Source organism: Heterodontus francisci, chromosome 9 (genome assembly GCF_036365525.1).
Source record: "Heterodontus francisci isolate sHetFra1 chromosome 9, sHetFra1.hap1, whole genome shotgun sequence".
Taxonomy (NCBI): domain Eukaryota; kingdom Metazoa; phylum Chordata; class Chondrichthyes; order Heterodontiformes; family Heterodontidae; genus Heterodontus; species Heterodontus francisci.
This window is the reverse complement of record NC_090379.1, coordinates 58,446,702-58,466,272: the sequence shown is the minus strand read 5'-3', so window position 1 is coordinate 58,466,272 and position 19,571 is coordinate 58,446,702. Positions and strand designations below refer to the sequence as shown.

The window sequence follows — 19,571 nt, the reverse complement described above, 5'->3', positions numbered from 1 at the left end:
GAAAGACAAAGAGTGTAGTGAGGTATTGGGGAAGGTAGCACTGTCACAGAGGACAGATGGGCACGGAGAAGGGTTAAAGTGCGTATACTTCAACGCAAGAAGCATCAGGAATAAGGTGAGTGAATTGAAGGCGTGGATGGGCACTTGGGACTACGATGTTGTGGCCATCACTGAAACGTGGATAGGTGAGGGGGAGGAATGGTTTTTGGAGGTACCTGGTTATAGATGTTTTCATAAGATTAGGAATGGTGGTAAAAGAGGTGGGGGGGTGGCATTGTTAGTTAGAAATAGTGTAACAACTGCTGAAAGAATTTTCGAGGAGGATCTGCCGACTGAGGCACTGTGGGTTGAGGTCAGGAACAGGAAAGGAGCAGTCACCTTGATGGGAGTTTTCTATAGGCCCCCCAATAGCAGCAGGGAGGTGGAAGAGCAGATTGGGAAACAGATTTTGGAAAGGAGCAGAAGTCACAGGGTAGTAATTATGGGGGATTTCAACTTCCCAAATATTGATTGGCAACTCTTTAGATCGAATAGTTTGGATGGGGTAGTGTTTGTGCAGTATGTCCAGGAAGCTTTTCTGACTCAGTATGTAGACTGCCCGACCAGAGGGGAGGCAATATTGGATTTGGTACTAGGTAATGAACCAGGGCAAGTGATAGAGCTGTTGGTGGGCGAGCACTTTGGAGATAGTGATCACAATTCTGTAGCATTCACTGTGGTAATGGAGAGGGATAGGTATGTGCAACAGGGCAAGGTTTACAATTGGGGGAAGGGTAGATATGATGCTGTCAGGCAGGAACTGAGGAGCATAAGTTGGGAGCATATGCTGGCAGGGAAGGGCACGGTCGAAATGTGGAACTTTTTCAAGGAGCAGATAGTAGGGGCCATTGATAAGCATGTCCCTGTCAGACAGGGAAGGGATGGTCATGTGAGGGAACCGTGGTTGACAAGAGAGGTTGAGAGTCTTGTTAGGAAGAAGAAGGATGCGTATATAAAGTTGAGGAAAAAGGGCACAGGCATAGCTCTGGAGGGATACAAGATGGCCAGGAAGGATCTGAAGAAAGGGATTAGGAGAGCTAAGAGAGGGCATGAAAAATGCTTGGCGGGTAGGCTAAAAGAAAACCCCAAGGCCTTTTACGCGTATGTCAGAAATATGAGGATGACTAGGGGGACCATAGGTCCGGTCAAGGACAATAGCGGGAGACTGTGTGTTGAGCCGGAAGAGATAAGTGAGGTTTTGAATGAGTACTTCTCTTCGGTATTTACGAATGAGAAGGGGTGTATTACTGAAGAGGACGGTGGGAAGCAGACTGGTAAGCTCGAGGAAGTGCTCGTTAGGAGGGAAGATGTGTTGGGGTTTTTGAATAACTTGAAGATAGACAAGTCTCCCGGGCCTGACGGGGTATATCCAAGGATGTTATGGGAAGCAAGGGATGAAATTGCAGAGCCGCTGGCAATGATCTTTTCATCTTCTCTGCTGACGGGGGTGGTACCAGGTGATTGGAGGGTGGCAAATGTTGTGCCCCTGTTCAAGAAAGGGAATAGGAACAACCCTGGGAATTACAGGCCAGTTAGTCTTACTTCGGTGGTAGGCAAGTTGATGGAAAAGGTGCTGAGGGATAGGATTTCTGAGCATCTGGAAAGACACTGCTTGATTCGGGACAGTCAGCACGGTTTTGTGAGGGGTAGGTCTTGCCTCACAAGCCTGATTGAATTCTTTGAGCAGGTGACCAAGCAAGTGGATGAGGGTAAACCAGTGGATGTGGTGTACATGGATTTTAGTAAGGCATTTGATAAGGTCCCCCATGGTAGACTTATGGAGAAAGTCAGGAGGCATGGGATAGTGGGGAATGTGGCCAGTTGGATTAAGAATTGGCTAACTGATAGAAGGCAGAGAGTGGTCTTAGATGGTAAATACTCAGCCTGGAGCCCAGTTACCAGTGGCGTGCCGCAGGGATCAGTTCTGGGTCCTCTCCTGTTTGTGATTTTTATTAACGACTTGGATGAGGAAGTCGAAGGGTGGGTCAGTAAATTTGCAGATGATACAAAGGTTGGTGGAGTTGTGGATACCGAGGAGGGCTATTGTCGTCTGCAAAGGGACTTGGATAGGTTGCAGTGCTGGGCTGAAAAGTGGCAGATGGAGTTTAACCCTGAAAAGTGTGAGGTCGTCCATTTTGGAAGGACAAACATGAATGCAAAATACTGGGTTAACGGTAGGGTTCTTGGGCATGTGGAGGAGCAGAGAGACCTTGGGGTCTATGTGCATAGATCATTGAAAGTTGCAACTCAAGTGGATAGGGCTGTGAAGAAGGCATATGGGGTGTTAGCGTTCATTAGCAGAGGGATTGAATTTAAGAGCCGTGAGGTGATGATGCAGCTGTACAGGACCTTGGTAAGGCCTCATTTGGAGTACTGTGTGCAGTTCTGGTCGCCTCATTTTAGGAAGGATGTGGAAGCCTTGGAGAGGGTGCAGAGGAGATTTACCAGGATGTTGCCTGGAATGGAGAATAAGTCTTACGAGGAAAGGCTGAACATTCTAGGCCTCTTCTCATTAGAAAGGAGAAGGATGAGGGGTGACATGATAGAGGTTTATAAGATGATCAGGGGAATAGATAGGGTAGACAGTCAGAAACTTTTTCCCCGGGTGGAGCAAAGCGTTACAAGGGGTCATAAATTTAAGGTGAAGGGTGGGAGATATAAGGGGAATGTCAGGGGAAGGTTCTTTACCCAGAGAGTGGTCGAGGCATGGAATGCCTTGCCCGGGGAAGTTGTTGAGTCAGAAACTTTAGGGACTTTCAAAAGGCTTTTGGATAGGTATATGGATAAAGGAGAATGATGGGGTATAGATTAAATTGTCCTTGACAGAGGACAAAGGATCGGCACAACATTGTGGGCCGAAGGGCCTGTTCTGTGCTGTATGTTCTATGTTCTATGTTCTATGTTCTATAAGAACATCTAGAAAAGAAAAATATAACTAATAGTCAGCATGGATTTCAAAAGGGGAAAATCTTGCTTGACCAACCTTGAATTTTTTAAGGAGGTAACAGAGTAGACAATGGTAGTGCAATAGATGTAATTTATCTGGATTTTCAAAAGGCCTTCGATTAGGTGCCTCATAATAGATGAATGAATAAGGTCCGAGCATGTGGAGTCAGGGGACGAGTGGCAAGATGGATTGCTATCTCATTTCAAGACAGAAAGCAGCGGGTAAGTGAATGGTTGTTCAGAGTGGCAGAAGGTAGGAAGTGGTGTTCCACAAGTATCAATGTTGGGACCACTGCTGTTCACCATTTACATTAAGAATTTGGTCTTTGGAATCAAAAATACAATTTTTCTAAATTTGTGGATGACACCAAATTGCAGTGGGTGGAGGTGAGTGGTTGGTGATGGTCAATACTGAGGAGGACTGCAACAAATTACAGGAGGAAATTGATCAACTTGGAGAATGGGCAAATAATTGCCAAATAAAGTCTATCACTTATAAGATGTGAGGTAGTATATTTTAGGAGGAAGAATAGGGAGGTCACATTACTTGGAAGGTACGAGTCAAGGAGGGGTAGAGGAACAAAGGAATCTCGGTACAAATACACCAATCACTGAAAGTTGTGCCACAGGTTAGCAAGGCCATTTTTTTTTTTTAAAGCAAGTCCAGCACTGGGCTTTACTTCTACAGGGATAGAATTGAAATGAAGGGAAGTTATGCTAAACCTGTATCGCACCTTGGTTAGACCCCGCTTAGTACTGTGTGCAGTTCTCGCTGCCATATCATGAAAAAAATATAGAGGCGTGAGAAAGGGTGCAGAGAAGATTTATAAGGATGATAGTAGAAATATGTGGGTATAAATATTAAGAAAGGCTGGGTCCCTTTTCTTTTGGAGGGGAAATAAAGGCTGGGGGAGTAACCTAACAGAGTAAAGGCCATCTCGGGTCTGCAAATGAAACCTGACCCGATCCCGACAGAACCACGTCTGACCCGGCCAGAGTCCTTTCAGTTTTTTTCCACGCCCAACCTGACCCTCCCATCTGTTAACCTAGCTTCCATTTTTCACTTTGCTTATCTGCACAAGCTTAAAACTGTAACTAAACAACCTTTCAAGTCCAAAAAGTACATTAACATTGGAGCCACATACTGGAGGTGGTGGTAGAGTGTGTCCGACCCGGAAGAGCGACCCGATATGAACCCGACGCATGTCATCTGGTTCGGGTCGGGTAGCTATGGTCGAACAGAGCTCTTAATTTGTTTTGATAGAGTGGTTACAGAGAATGTTTCCATTTGCAGGGAAGAGCATAACTATAGGACATCAAGGCAAAATAGTCACTAAGAAATCCAATTGGAAATTCAGAAGAAACTTCTTTACCCAAAAATGGTGAGAATGTGGAACTCTTGACCACAGGGAGCAGTTGAAGTGCACAGATGCAATTAAAGGAAAGCTAGAAAAGTATATGATGGAGAAGGGAGTAGTAGGTTGATAGATTTAGATGAGGAAAGATGGGAGAAGGCTTGAGTGGAGCATAAACACCAGCATGGACTAGTTGGGCTGAATGGCCTCCTGTGGGATATGTCTAACATTTCTTCCAGTCCTACTTTGGGGGGGGGGGCCCCCTCCCCCTCCCCCTCCCCCTCCCCCTCCCCCTCCCCCTCCCCCTCCCCCTCCCCCCAACTCTTTTTTTTCCGGTACATTGATGACTGTATCGGTGCCATTTTCTGTTCCTGCCCGGAACTAGAAAACTTTATCAACTTTGCTTCTAATTTCCACCCTTCTCTCTCCTTCACATGGTTCATGTCTGACACTTCCCTTCCCTTCGTCGACTTCTCTGTTTCCATCTCCAGGGATAGGCTGTCTACTAATATTCATTATAAGCCCACTGACTCCCACAGCTACCTCAACTACACTTCTTCACACCCTGCCTCCTGTAAGGACTCTATTCCATTCTCCCAGTTTCTCTGTCTCTGACGCATCTGCTCTAATGTTACCTTCCATGACAGTGCTTCTGATGTGTCTTCCTTTTCCCTCAACCATGTCCGGCCCATTTCCTGTATCTCTACCCTCATCCCTTCCCCTCCTTCCCAGAACCGTGACAGGGTTCCCCTTGTCTTCATTTTCCACCCCACCAGCCTCCAGATCCAAAGGATCATCCTCCGCCATTTTCGCCACCTCCAGTGTGATGCCACTACCAAAGGCATCTTCCCCTCCCTTCCCCTGTCAGCATTCCAAAGGGATCGCTCCCTCTGCGACACCCTGGTCCACTCCTCCATTACCCCCACCACCTCGTCCCCTTCCCACGGCACCTTCCCCTGAAATTGCAGGAGGTGTAATACCTGCCCATTTACCTCCTCTCTCTCCGCACTATCCAAGCCCCCAAACACTCCTTTCAGGTGAAGCAGCGATTTACTTGTACCTCTTTCAATTTAATATACTGTACTTGCTGCTCACAATGTGGTCTCCTCTACATTGGGAAGACCAAACGCAGACAGTGTTCCAGCAAACTTCAATACAAGCTCAAGGAACAGCATCTCATTTACCAAATAGGCACGCTACAGCCTGCTGGACTGAACATTGAATTCAATAATTTTAGAGCATGACTGGGACCCCCCCCCCCCCCTTTTTTTTTTTTATGTTTTTTTTCTTTATTTGGTTATTTTATTTTAGGTTTTTTAGTGTGTGTAGTTTGTTTCTACTGTGCCCACCCACAGTTTCTGTTTTAAATTTTTTTTAATGTTTGTGCTTTGTGCTTTACAGTCTATTCACACCCTCTCTGTACTAATGCTTTATCTTTCAGCACACCATTAACATACCTTTGTTCCATGACCTACTGGTTAGTTATTCTCTGTGACCCTGTCCTATCAACACCTCTTTTGTTGTCTCTTGCCCCACCCCTGCTTTACTTGCTTAAAATCTTTTACATTTCTAATATTTGTCAGTTCTGAAGAAGGGTCACTGACCTGAAACGTTAACTCTGTTTCTCTCTCCGCAGATGCTGCCAGACCTGCTGAGCATTTGCAGCATTTTTTTTATTTCAGATTTCCAGCATCTGCAGTATTTTGCTTTTATTACCCTGTACCCTAATTTTATTAATGTCTACGCCATGTTCTTCATGCACTCCGAGCATCAGCTTGTCTATCTTGTCCAATTTGGTGGTGGTAAGGTGCAGGGGTGAAGAGCAACACATGTCCAGCTGGAAATGTGTGCACGCTTCCTGCCTGCTATACTGGAGGCTTTGGAGGCCATTCAGTGCCAGAATTTCTAAACCAGTATCTTCTTACTCAAAACAAACATTATCGCTGAACTAGGTTGACACTTGTATTTGAAGATGGCTAATTTGATACCAGTTTGATCATATCAGGCTAAAGTTTGCACATTTTTCTCTTCCAATGTGTGTTTGAGTTTATGCATGTGTGTAGTGATTGATGTACACCAACAAGCAGTAACCCTTCCAAATTTGTTTTCTTAACTATCAAGCACAACTATTAGAAAACTCAAGTGCATATTTTATTAGAGCACATGACTTTTGCTTCCATCTTTTCACAGAAATATTGTTTCCACTGTTAATTTGGCCTGCAAATTGGACCTGAAGAGAATAGCTCTATGTGCAAGAAATGCAGAATATAATCCAAAGGTAATTCTTTCAAACAGGATATGAACACTTCCATGTATTCATCTTCTAAAAGAATAGTTTCTTTCTGTAACTGAAGTTTCAACCTTTTCACCTGGTTTACTTGGGTAATGAATGGAATTTACATGTAAAAGGCTTATTTTTTTCTAGTCCACTTCATTAAATACAATGAGTTTCTCTTGCTACATGCACAGAATTATTTATTGCTGATATCTGAAATCTAGTTGCATTTTATATCAATTTTTAAAATCTTGGATGCAAAATCAATTGTATTCAATGAAAGTAAATGAGGTTTTTTTTCCCAATTGACCAAAAAAGATGACTGTAAAGCTTCTAGATGTGTGGTTGAGAATGTCTGATTTTTGCAAGTTACTGGTTTTAGCTGGACCATTGGTGATTTAAAATCACTTGAAGCCAGAGACTTCTCTGCCTGGAGGAAACTGCTCCCTTTGTAAGGCCATCTTAGAATTTAGGACCATCAGACATCAGGAAATAAAGTACTTTTTTGGGGCGGCACAGTGGCGTAGTGGTTAGCACCACAGCCTCACAGCTCCAGTGACCCGGGTTCAATTCCGGGTACTGCCTGTGTGGAGTTTGCAACTTCTCCCTGTGTCTACGTGGGTTTCCTCCCACATGCCAAAGACTTGCAGGTTGATAGGGGCAATTGCTAATGGCCAATTTACCTAGTATAGGTAGGTGGTAGGGAAATATAGGGACAGGTGGGGATGTGGTAGGAATATGGAATTAGTGTAGGATTAGTGTAAAATGGGTGGTTGATGTTCGGCACAGACTCGGTGGGCCGAAGGGCCTGTTTCAGTGCTGTATCTCTAAACTCAAGTGAGAATGTTTAAATATTGTGTACCACATTAAGATTGCTTGGGAAAACTGGTTAATACACTCCATTTCTATTAAAATATCCTAGTTAATCTCACATAGCATTGCAGATGGTATTGAGGTCAAGTGGAGTTGGAGAGCAAAGAATAACTGGGACTAGGGTGGGCAGACATTATTTGTCCTTATTTCTATCTTTCCATTCTAAATTTCATGTCTGTATTTAGAATGAAAACTGCCTATAGAATTGCACCCTACTTTTAGCAATGGCATTGCTGTGCCTGCACTAGAGAGTATAATTACTGTGATAAGTTTCCATAAGAAATTTCCATTATAATAGAGAAAAATTGACATGGATTGTTCTATATTTTGGCCTTTTTTTTTAACCATGCCTTCCAGAAAGGGTTATCAAAAGATGACTGATTTATTTCCCACCAAATCGACCTTGTAAAAGCCAATTAAAATCTTGATCTCTGAGGCATACAGACAAAAAGGTCCCAGATCCTGTTCCCCAATCTGTACTGATTTACTTAATCCTAATCAGGAATAGGTAGATTATCACAGGAACTTGTTCCACCTCCAGAAGCTAGGAAAGGGAAATATCAGGCTGAGTTCCCATCCCAATGATCAAAAACCAGCCCTATTGTAAATGGAGAAAATATAAATATTATTTGAGGCTAGGGTTGCACTAATGCCCTCCACAGTTAAATAGCCTGCCAGGGCTAGCAGTCAAGACTCTCTCTCAAATAATGGTCACTTGGGTAACATATGAAAAGGCAAGTGTTGCCCTTGGAACTATGCCATAGTGAGGGAATCTGATTGAGTGGAAGGGAGAAAACACAAAAATTGGATTTTTTTTGTCTTGAGAAATTTGGTGCATGTTGATTTAAAAAAAAAATAACATTGTACTTTCTATATTCTCCAGGGCCTGTTTCCAGAATTGTTGTAACTTCTCCCCTGTAGCTTTCAATTTTGTTCTGGGAACTCACTATTGTTAAAAACCTACAATTTAGCTTTTCACAAATTTTGGTCACAGTACATTTTTTTGCAGCACTTAACCTTATCATTCACTTTACAAGATATTGCAAACTTCTGTATTAAAGAAGTAGACTGTTATAAACTTTGATCTAAGTTTGTTTTGGCTTGTGGTTAATAGCGATTTGCTGCAGTGATCATGCGAATACGAGAACCCAGAACTACAGCACTAATCTTCAGTTCTGGCAAGATGGTTTGCACTGGAGCAAAAAGGTATAATATCCTGTTTCTGTTTTAGAATCATTAAAATTTAACCTAATTTTTGCTAAGTTACTTGTGATCCGTGCCCGAGATTTTAATTAACATGGAATTTTTTTTCTTCAACCTAACAGTGAGGAACAGTCTCGATTAGCAGCTAGGAAATATGCACGTGTTGTTCAGAAACTTGGATTTCCAGCAAAGTTTCTTGATTTTAAAATCCAGAACATGGTTGGAAGTTGTGATGTGAAATTTCCCATCAGATTAGAGGGTTTGGTTCTTACCCACCAACAGTTCAGCAGGTACAGAATACTCCAGGACTGGCTTTCTTGTAAATCACCTTAGGCCTGAATGGATCAGTTTCACATCATTATACATTTTTTTTTTGTATTTTAAAGCAAGATATGATGGGTGTGTAGCTTCTGTAATGTTTTGTCAGTCTAAAGATTGTAATGGCCAAAAAAAACTCAGTTTGAAATAATAGACTACAAACTCCTGTTGGGAGATTCTGGTATGCTTCTCTAAGTTTGGAAATTAAAACAACTTGAATTTATATTGCTCACTTATTGTAATAAAATGCCTTAATTTGCTTCTCGGGGTGGGGGTGGGTGGGGGGGAGGAGAAACTAAACACAGAGCCAACACTGAAGAGGGCAAATTTTGGGAAGGTTGCTGAAAGCATACCAAAGGCAAGTTTTGAAGAGAGATGGCAAGGCAAAGGAATTTGGACAGAGTGTTCCAGTGTATGGGGTCAAGTTGGCCTCTGAAGGATGTGAATCAATGGGTAATGACTAAATTTAGAGGATGCAAAGAAGGTCAGTCAGAAGACTTAAGGGTGCATGGGGTGGGAGACTGTTGCAGAAAGGGGAGGGTGAGGCCTTCAATGACTAGGATTTTGATGGATTGGGGTAAACCGGACCAGTGAAGGTTGGTGAGGATCGTAGAGATTTGAGACATTTCGTGCCTTCTCTATATAACTAGATTTCATAAATCTCATTTACACACTTTTTAAAAAAAATAAATCATGCATGAATGTCTCAACAGCTGGATTGATCCAAACAATATCATAGATTATTAGCGTTAGTGAGACAGTTGATAGTGAAAGTAATCCTATGAATCAAAAACCCATGTGTAGCACTTGCTATTTTTTGCCCTTCACATTTTCTCAAATGCATTGTTCTAAATATACTTAGTGTTACAACTAGGTGAGAAGGGGTCTAGGGGGGTTCCCTCTCAGCCTTTGCCTGGTTTAACTGTAACAGGGTTTAATTTTAGAAACACTGTTTTCAGCTCCCCCTTAGTGAATTCTTGTTCACTGCTCCAATTGTTAGGCAAAGAAATCAAACAGACAGGTTTTCTTGTATTTTAAACAAGAAAGGTGGAAGTTTATTAATCGTAAACTCTAATCCAGTTACTGACTACGAATATGCGACGCTAGCACGCATACATGATGAACACATGCAGATAGAGACAGAAAATGTAGAAAAGAATAAAGGGGAAAAGTTTGAGGCAATAGATGGGTTTCTATTTTACTGTCCTTTTTTGAGTTTGTTGTGAAGTCTTTGGTTGCTGGTCAGACTTGCAATTCATTGGGGCCCAGTGCACGCTGTTAGTATGTGAATGTTTTTTTTTTTAACCAGTCCTTTCTTCACTCCAGCAACAGTTTAAAATCAAGGTTCATATAAAATTAATATGCTGCATTCTTGGCAGGTGGGGGTCTGCATGACATTAGTTATGCAATTTTTGTTTGTTTTGGAATGGAGATTGCATGTCCTATGGAACTGCATCCTTGTTAGGAACAATTGTTTTATTTTTGAAAGAAAAAATATTAAGGATTGCAACCAGTATTCATTTGTGTGCCAAATTATTTCTCATTTCTGCACCAGAATAAGTTGATCAAAGGTGACCTAGCATTCTGCAAAAATATTGGACTTCAGATTGGTGTTTGAGTTTAACTTCATTTCTATATAGATTTCCAAACAGTGTTTTACCACTGATCATGGAGAGAAATCTGAGCTTGCTTTCTGCATCCCCGTACAAGACAAGTATGATTTTTAGGCATATCAAATAAAGCAATCTTGAAGCTCCTTTTGTGCTCTGCCTATGTAACTAGGAAATAAACATATTCGCTTCACTTTTTTTTGGGAGCATAGGTTTACAAATTGGGATAAACAAATCCTGAAGTTTTCAGATTTTTGTATTCTGTTTCGGTAGACTGGCCTATAGCTCCCTGTTTTCACTGCTTCCTTTCTTGAATAGTAGGGTTATGTTTTCTACTTTCTAATCCACGGGGGCTGTTCTAAAATCTAGGGAATTCTGGAAGATCAAAATCACTATCCACTGTTTCTGTAGCCATCTCTTTTAAAATCTTAAGATGTTGGCCATCAGCTCCAAGGGAATTTGTCAACTTCTAGGCCCATTAATTTCTCTAGTACTATATCTTTATTACTGCTAATTTCATTAAGTTTCTTATTCTCACTGACCCTTGGTACCCCACCATTTCCAGAATGTTTCTTGTGTTTTTCTACTGTGCAGGCAGATAAAAAGCATTTGTTTAATGTCTCTTGCCATTTCTTTATTCTGTTAGAACTTTTCTCTGCCTCAAAGGGACCCACATTTACTTGTTAATTTCTTCTTTTATATATCTGCGAAAGCTTTTGCAATCTCTTTAGGTCACTTGGTAGTTTACTAATTTAGGGCTGGTAATTTGTGTCATAACCTTATTAATAACTTGTTTATGGTCCTAATGTGACACGCAACCTTGGAGGCCCAGAAATGGAACCGTGAAGCTGTGGAGTCTCTCAGCAGCAGGTAGTAAATTATTCCTAGAGGTTTTTAAAATGTTCTGTTTGGCAGTATTTTATGCCCGTTTTGCCATCCACACTCCTGTCACATTGCGATTTTTAGGATGCAAAACTGCTTTCGTGCTCAAATTCAAATTAGGTAGACTTTTTTGGGATACAGTGAGTAATTTGAGTCATGACATGCTAAGTCTAGCATGGGAGGAACAAGGTGATTTTGGACCTATCGTTCCCAAAGCTCTCCTCCACAGGTTTTCCTCACCATCTCTCTGGATTGGTTGTGAACTAATTGGCAATTAATTACCATGATTAATTAACTCCTATTATCATTGTAGTCATTTGAGCTGGCTATAGAATTTTATAAGCTTTAAGTTTGTTGGGGAATCTTTTTTTGCATGGGCCTGATTTGGATATCAAAGATTAACTTCCATTTTGATCATGGCACAGGAGCTTGCCTTAGTTTTCCATAACTGTACTTTCTTTGTATCTCTATACTTTTGTGACAAATTAGGAAAACAATTCTTTGATTACATTAATAGAATAACTCACTAAATGTGCTCTTTGAAACACACCACCCTGCATTTGTGTAATGCATTTAACAGAAATATCCTAAGGTAGTTCACAAACATAATTAGACAAAAATCGACACTGATTCAAAGGAAGAGATGTGAGCTGGAATTTTATGTCCCCTGCCACAGGTACAGGCTTGTGCTGGTGGGAGTTGGGGTGGTGTCCTAGAATTGAGTGGGAGGTAGGTCGGGCCATTCCCAATGCCTTCCCACCCCACAACAATTTTACAAGGGGCAGTGGTGAGAAACAACCTGCCCGCCCCAGGCCAATTAAGGCCCTTAAGTGACCAATTAACTGAGGGTGGGCAGCTCAGGCCCTCCAGGAGGCCGCCAAGTAAAAACTTGTGGCCTCTGGGGGGGAGCCTCCTGATTGGGCACCCTGTGCCCCACAGAGGGCCCCCTCCATGGCCCAACCACCCCCACTACACAACACTACCCTTCCCACCACCAGCCGCCGCGCCCCCCCCCCCCCCCCACCTTGCCTCACACTGGCTGAATGTCCCCTGCAAGGCCCCAGACACTTTATTTTTTTCTGGGACTGGCATCCTTCTGGCTCCTTTCCCTAGGTGCAGTCCCAGCAGTGGCCACCACTCTTGGTGGTGCTGCTGGGACTGAGTTGCCAGTCCACTGATTGGCTGGCAGCTCTTGGAGGTGGGACTTCTTGCCTCAGAGGGGCGCAAGTCCCACCCAAGGCCAATTAAGGGCCTGGGGACCGAAAAATCCTGGCATGGATCCCCAGGCCCAGTGGAGGGGGGCTCGCTCCTGACTTTTTGACTGGTGAGCGGGGCCTCCTACCCAACTTAAAATTCCAGCCATTAGGAGAGGTGACTAAAAATTTGGTCAAGGAGTAGGGTTTTAAGGAAGGAGACCTTTGGGCCTGAAGGGTGGCTGAAAACACAGTTGCCAATGGTGGGGCAAAGGGAGTGGGACTTACACAAAATGTCAGTTGGAGAAATAAAGAACTCATGGAAGGTTCTGGGGCTGGAGGAGGCTATGGACCTTGGCAGGGCTGAGGCCATGGTGGATTTGAGGATGAGAAGTATGCTCTTGCCACCTTTGGTAATCATGCGTTCCATATTTCGAATATGTCAAATTTGATGAATCTTGCTCTGTACGTGTGGCTGGGTAAGATTTATATGCAGCATTGCTTAAGGTGACAATGTACACCCCTCATGCCTACTCAGATTTCTTCTGTTCCTAATGCAGAGCCAGAAAATATGCTGCTGCACCCAGCAAACTGCCCAAATCTGAATTTGGCAATGCTGCTTTAAATTGCAATAGGCAAGTATCCAAAGGTAGCAAAAAGTGGAAAGGCAAATAAATCAAAAAAACAAGTCACCAAAATAACTAATTCATTTAGTCAACAAAATTTTCTTCTGGGTAACAACTCCCCCCTTTTTAAGATATCAACCCCCTGAATGACTGAAACCTTCCAACTAGTACTATGGAATATATGGCCAAAAAGAAAGCCATTCTGTCTCCTGTACCTGTTTTCATGGCAGTAGCTCTTCAACTCGAGAACACAAGAATTAGGAGCAGGAGTAGGCCATTCGGCCCCTCAAGCCTGCTCCACCATTTAATAAAATCATGACTCATCTGATTGTGGGCTCAACTCCACTTTCCTGCCTGCCATACGTAACCCTTGATTCCCTTGTTGATCAAAAATCTATCGAACAGCCTTGAATATATTCAATGACCCAGCCTCCACTGCTCTCTGGGGAAGAGCCAGAGCCAAAACTCGGGTAAGTTTAGTAAATGCAATGTTTTATTCGTAAGGTTTACTAATAATAAAGCTTAATAGATTGGCTGCTGAGCATTTGCTATTTATTACTATTGGTGAGATTATTACTACTATTGGTAATGTTTCAGTATTGGTGGTATTAATAGTGACAAGGTAGATCAGTATTGATAAGTTTATTAACAGTGGTGAGGTTATTGTTGCTATTGGTAGGATAATTAGTAGCAGCAGAGTTTAGTTGTTGTACCAAGGTTTATTATTTAACAGAGGAATGGCAGGGTTGCTCCAACCTCGAGTGCACACCTGTGGTATGTGGGAACTCCAGGATGCTTCTCTGGTCCTGGATTACCATGTGTATGAAGTGTTGTGTCCTCAATTGCAGCAGCTGACCTCCATGAGGTTGAGAGTTTCATGGATAGCTCATTCATAGCTGTGGTCACCCCACAGCTTAAGAGTAGGCAGGCAGAGAGGGAATGGGTGACTGCCAGTCAAGAAGAATGAGACAGGTAGTGCAGGACACCCCTGAGTGCATCTCACTGTCCAATCTGTATTCAGATCTGAATACTGATAAAAGTGATGGTTCATCTGGGGAGTGCAGCCAGAACCATGGCCATGGCACAATGAGTGGCTCAGCTGTACAGAGGGGTGCAAGGAAGACTGGAAGAGCAACAGTCACAGGAGATTCAATAATCTGAGGAACAGGCAGGTGTTTGTGTGGCCACAGACATAAATCCAGGATGGTGTGTTGCCTTCCTGGCGCCAGGGTCAAAGATGTCACTGGCTGTAGAGCACCCTGCAGGGTGAAGTAGTCGTGGTCCACATTGGTAACAACGACTTGGGTAGAAAGAGGGATGTGGTCCTGCCGAAAGAGTTTAGTGAGCTAGGTAAGCAATTAGTAAGCAGGACCTCAAAAGTAGTAATCTCTGAATTACTCCCAGTACCATCCAAATGAGTATAGAAATAGAAGGATAGTGCAGATGAATGTGTGGCTGGAAAGATGGTGCAGGAGGGAGGGTTTTTGATTCCTGGGGCACTGGGACAACTCCTGGAGAAGTTGTGGGTCCTGCATAGGCTGTATTGGTTGCACTTCAGCAGAGCTGGGACAAATTTCCTTGCAGGGCAATTTGCTAGTGCTAACTTGGCCGGGGTGTGTGAACTACATGATATAAGAGAGGGACAGAGAATTAGAAGTGGCATGGCACCAGAGTAGGAAATAACAAAGTATTAGATGGGGTCAGTGAGAATGTTAGACAGTGCCAAAGAAGGGAGTAGTTCCGTATTTGATGGGTGTGGACTGAGAATGACTGAGGACTGCAAAGACAGGCTTACAATGCATGTGTGTAAACACACAAAGTGTGATGAATAAAGTTGTTGAGCTACAAGCACAAATGGTATTATGGCAATATGATGTAGTGGCAATAATGGAAATGTGGCTTTAACAATGGTGAGGACTGGGCACTTAATATACAAGGATATAAAGTGTATCAGAAAAGATAGAGAAGGAAAAAAGGGAGGTGAGACAGCAGTCCTGATTATTGCAGTGCTGGAAAAGGAGGATGTCCCTTGAAGGGGCAAGGACAGAATCCATTTGGTTAAAGTTGAGAAGCAAAAAGAGAGAGAGGAGCAAATCTGCAGGGAAATCACAGATGTGCAAGAGCTATAGAGTGGTGATATTGGGGGACTTTAATTACCCAAATATGGATTGGAATAATTTTAGAGTACAGGGAAAGGAGGGGGAGGAATTTCTAAAATGTGTTCAGGAGAACTTCCTTGATCAGTATGTTCTCGGCCCAACTAGAAGAGAGGCATTGCTGGATCTGATGCTGAGAAATGAGGTGGACCAAGTGGCTGGGGGAGCACTTGGGTAAGAATGATAATTGTAGCATAAGGTTTAGACTAAATGCAGAAAAGCAAGGAATAAAATAAGGTGGAATGTCTAGATTTGAAGTGAGCTAATTTCAACATGATGAGAGGATCTAGCCAGTGTAGAATGGAACCGAAGACTGGCAGGAAGAGCTGTATTGGCACAATGGGTTATCTTTAAGGAAGAGATGCTTCAGTACAGGCTAGGAACACTCCAAGGGTGAAAGGGGAATCCAGAATAGGGCTCCTTGGTTAACGAGAGAGATAGAGATGATGAAACAAAAAAAGGTGTATGATGCATGTCAGCTGAACTCATCGAGTGAAATACAGGCCATGTACAATGTTGAGAACGGAGGTCAAGATAAAATAAGATTGGCAAGGAGAGAATATGAAAATAGAATGGCAGTCGACATAAAAGAACCCCCAAAGATCTTCTACTGGCATATAGTTAGCGAGTAGTAAGAGGAGGAGTGGGGCCTTTTGGGGACAGGGAGTAATATGAACAGAGGCACAAGGCAAGGTTAAGATACTTGAGTACTTTGTATCCATGTTTGTTAATGAAATGGAGGCTGACCAAAACATCAGTAGAAGCAGAGGAAATGGATAGGATAACAATTGAGAGGGGGGAGGTACTAAAATGACTGGCTATGCTTAGGGTAGATAAGTCACCTGGTCTGGATGGCTTGCATCCAGGTTGCTAAAAGAAGTACAGATGAGATAGCAAAAGGGCTTGCCATAATTTTCCAATCTTCCCTGGATACGGGGGAGGTGCCAGAGGATTGGAGAGTGGCAAATGTGACGCCCTTATTCAAGAAAGGGTGTAAGGACAGTCCTAGCAACTACAGGCCAGTTAATTTAACATCAGTGGTGGGTAAAGTTTTAGAAACAATCAGGGAAAATATCCAGACACTTAGAGGTTTGAATTAATTTAGGATAGTCAGCACTGATTTGTAAAACGCAGATCATGCTTGACTAATCTAACTGAATTTTTGATGAAATAGCAAAGAAGGTTGATGTAGTGGGTGTTTATATGGATTTTAAGAAAGTGCTTGATAAGGTACCACACAAAAGGCTGTTTAATGAAATTGAGGCTCATGGAATAGTGTCCAATTGGACTTGAAAAAAATTGGGTTAAGGACAGAAAACAGCGAGTCGTAGTAAATGGTTACTTTTCAGACTGGAGGATGGTAGACAGTAGTGTTCCCCAAGGGTCAGTGCTGGGACCACTGCCTTTTTTTTTTTTTACTATATTTAGATGACTTGGATCTTGGAATACAGAGTAGAATCTCAAAATTTGCTGATGACACCAAACTTGGAGGTGCGGCATACAATGAGTATGATATGAACCGCCTGCAACAGGACATAGCCTAGCAGAATGGGCAGAGAGGTGGTAGATCGAATTTAATATTGACGAGTGTGAGGTGATAGATTTTGGCAGAAGGGATAGGGAGAGGCCATATATACTTAATAGCACAGTTTTGAAGAGTGTGCAGGAACAGAAGGACCTGGTGGTGCATGTGCATCGATCTTTGAAGATGGCAGGACATATTGAGAGAGTGGTTAGTAAAACATATGGGATCTTGGGCTTCACTAACAGAAGCATTGAGTACAAAAGCAGGGAAGTTATGCTGAACCTTTATAAAGTTTTGGTTAGGCCCTACTGGACTATTGCATCCAGTTCTGGCCACCACACTTTAGGAAGGATGTGGGGGTCCTTGAGAGGGTGCAGAGGAGATTTAGCAGAATTGTTCTAGGGATGGAGGATTTTAGTTACAAGATTCGGATAGAAAAGCTCGGTTTGTTCTCCTTTAGAACAAAGGAGATTGAGGGGAGATTTAATGATTTTAAAGATTAAAGGCTTGGATAAGTTAGACAAGGAAAAACTCTTCCCATTAACTGATGGTACAAGGACTAGGAGACACAGATTGAAGGTTTTGGGCAATCGATGCAGGGGAAATATGAGGAAGTACTTTTTTTGCACAGTGGGTGGTAATGACCTGGAACTCACTGCCCACAATAGTAGTGGAAGTGGAGACGACCAATGACTTCGGGGAAGTTGGATGGCCACCTGAGAGAAATAGACTTGCGGGGATAGAGTGATCAAGTCAGGGAGTGGGACTGACTGGATAGCTCCATGGAGAGCTGGCATGGACTCAATGGGCCAAATGGCAGCCTCATGTGCCGTAAATGACTCTGATTGTATGAATTTTGTTAGGACTGCTCAAGACACAGCCCCCAATCAAAATAAAAGCAAAATACTGCAGATGCTGGAAATCTCAAACTTTAAATCTGATTGATGCATTCAAAATATTCATTCATTCCACAAGATGGCAGTCTAATTTGCAAGTTGTAAGCAAGTCTGAACAAGTCACTTAATTAAAACATTTAGTTGCGTTTTCTTTGTATCTTGTAATCATGTTTTCTGACATTGGTTTAACAGAGAACTTCTACATATACACTCCATTGTAATTTTAAAAGCTTGAATTATATCATGTGCTAGTAATTTTGTCTTTAGCATTTCTTAGATCATTTACTATTGAAAATGAGTTTTTGAATTCAAAGCAACATAATACAGTAAAATGGGAATTGTTCACAATTTGTGAATTATCAAATAATTTGCACAAAGTAAATTTACATGGGCTAGAAATCTTTTTTGATAGTGTTTAAACACCTTGTAACTAGTAACAGAATCTGCAAACAGTCTAATGCTAAATATTAATCAAGATATTGAAGATCAACCTCTGATACAATAACTGTTTTGGTGGTCTCTTGTGGTTGAATTAATCCTCAAGGTTTTAAAAATAAAAGACATAAGCACTTTATTTTCACTTGCCATGATGACATAAATTTCAACCTGTGTGGTTCTGGATTTATTGAATTCTCTGCTAGCCTTGGCTCAGTTGTAGTACTATTTCCTTGGAGTCAGACGTTTGTGGGTTCAAGGCCCATTCAAGAGATGTGAGCATATAATGTGAACTGGTACTTCAGTTAAGTACTAAGGGGCTGATGTACTCTGGTCTGTTCAGGTGAATGTAATGTATCGCATGACAGTGATTGAAGATCCCTATGTCTCGTTTAAAATTTGTCCCTCAACTAGCACTACCAAAATAAATTAACTGGTCATTTATTTCATTGCTGTTTTTGCACTTCAAAAACATTGTTATTGGTTGTGAAGCAGTTTGGGGCACATATGAATAAAGGGCATTTGGATAAAGTAGCAGGGCAAGTGCCAGTGTAACAGTGCAGATTCATGCTGTGACATTATCAGATAAGATAGGGCGAAAAAGGATATTTTAAATTATTTTTTGAAATCATCTCTTTCTGCAGTTGAATATAATTCTTTAGTGTTATAATCACATTGTTAAAGTTAATATTTAATCAATGCTGGACTCTTGTGCACTCATGTTGCTCTTGGATTTGCTTGGTCTTACTAATTTCTCAATAGTTTCATATCCCTGAATTTTATTCAGAATCAGAACTAAATGACAGCTTACCCATTGGTTTGTAGCAATATACAGTTTTGTTGGCATTCGTGCTGGCCTAGATGGAACTTGCATGCATGAATACAAAATGTAGGTCAGATATGTGTCGTGTGCTATTTCCACTACACTAACAATGGCGAGGAACTGAAATTTGGGACATGGGTTACATATAAGTATGTTGCAGTGACATTTTCAGATAAAGTCTGTCCCACATTCTTGACTGCTGAGCAGCTTCTCACATGTGTCTAAATTAGAATTAGAATATTACAGCGCAGTACAGGCCCTTCGGTCCTTGATGTTGCGCCGACCTGTGAAACCATCTGACCTACACTATTCCAATTTTCATCCGTATGTCTATCCAATGACCACTTAAATGCCCTTAAAGTTGGCGAGTCTACTACTGTTGCAGGCAGGGCGTTCCACGCCCCTACTACTCTCTG

The 19,571-nt window shown here is 42.2% G+C and overlaps 1 protein-coding gene across 1 annotated transcript in view; it reads left to right on the top strand.

Moving 5' to 3' along the window:
* Window positions 1-19,571, top strand: part of tbpl2 (TATA box binding protein like 2) — a 49,572-nt gene that overhangs the window by 21,974 nt on the left and 8,027 nt on the right. Inside the window, exons 3-5 of the mRNA XM_068038151.1 lie at window positions 6,531-6,618; window positions 8,603-8,694; window positions 8,814-8,981. Coding sequence (XP_067894252.1) covers window positions 6,531-6,618; window positions 8,603-8,694; window positions 8,814-8,981 — 348 coding nt within the window. The remainder of the gene's footprint in view (window positions 1-6,530; window positions 6,619-8,602; window positions 8,695-8,813; window positions 8,982-19,571) is intronic.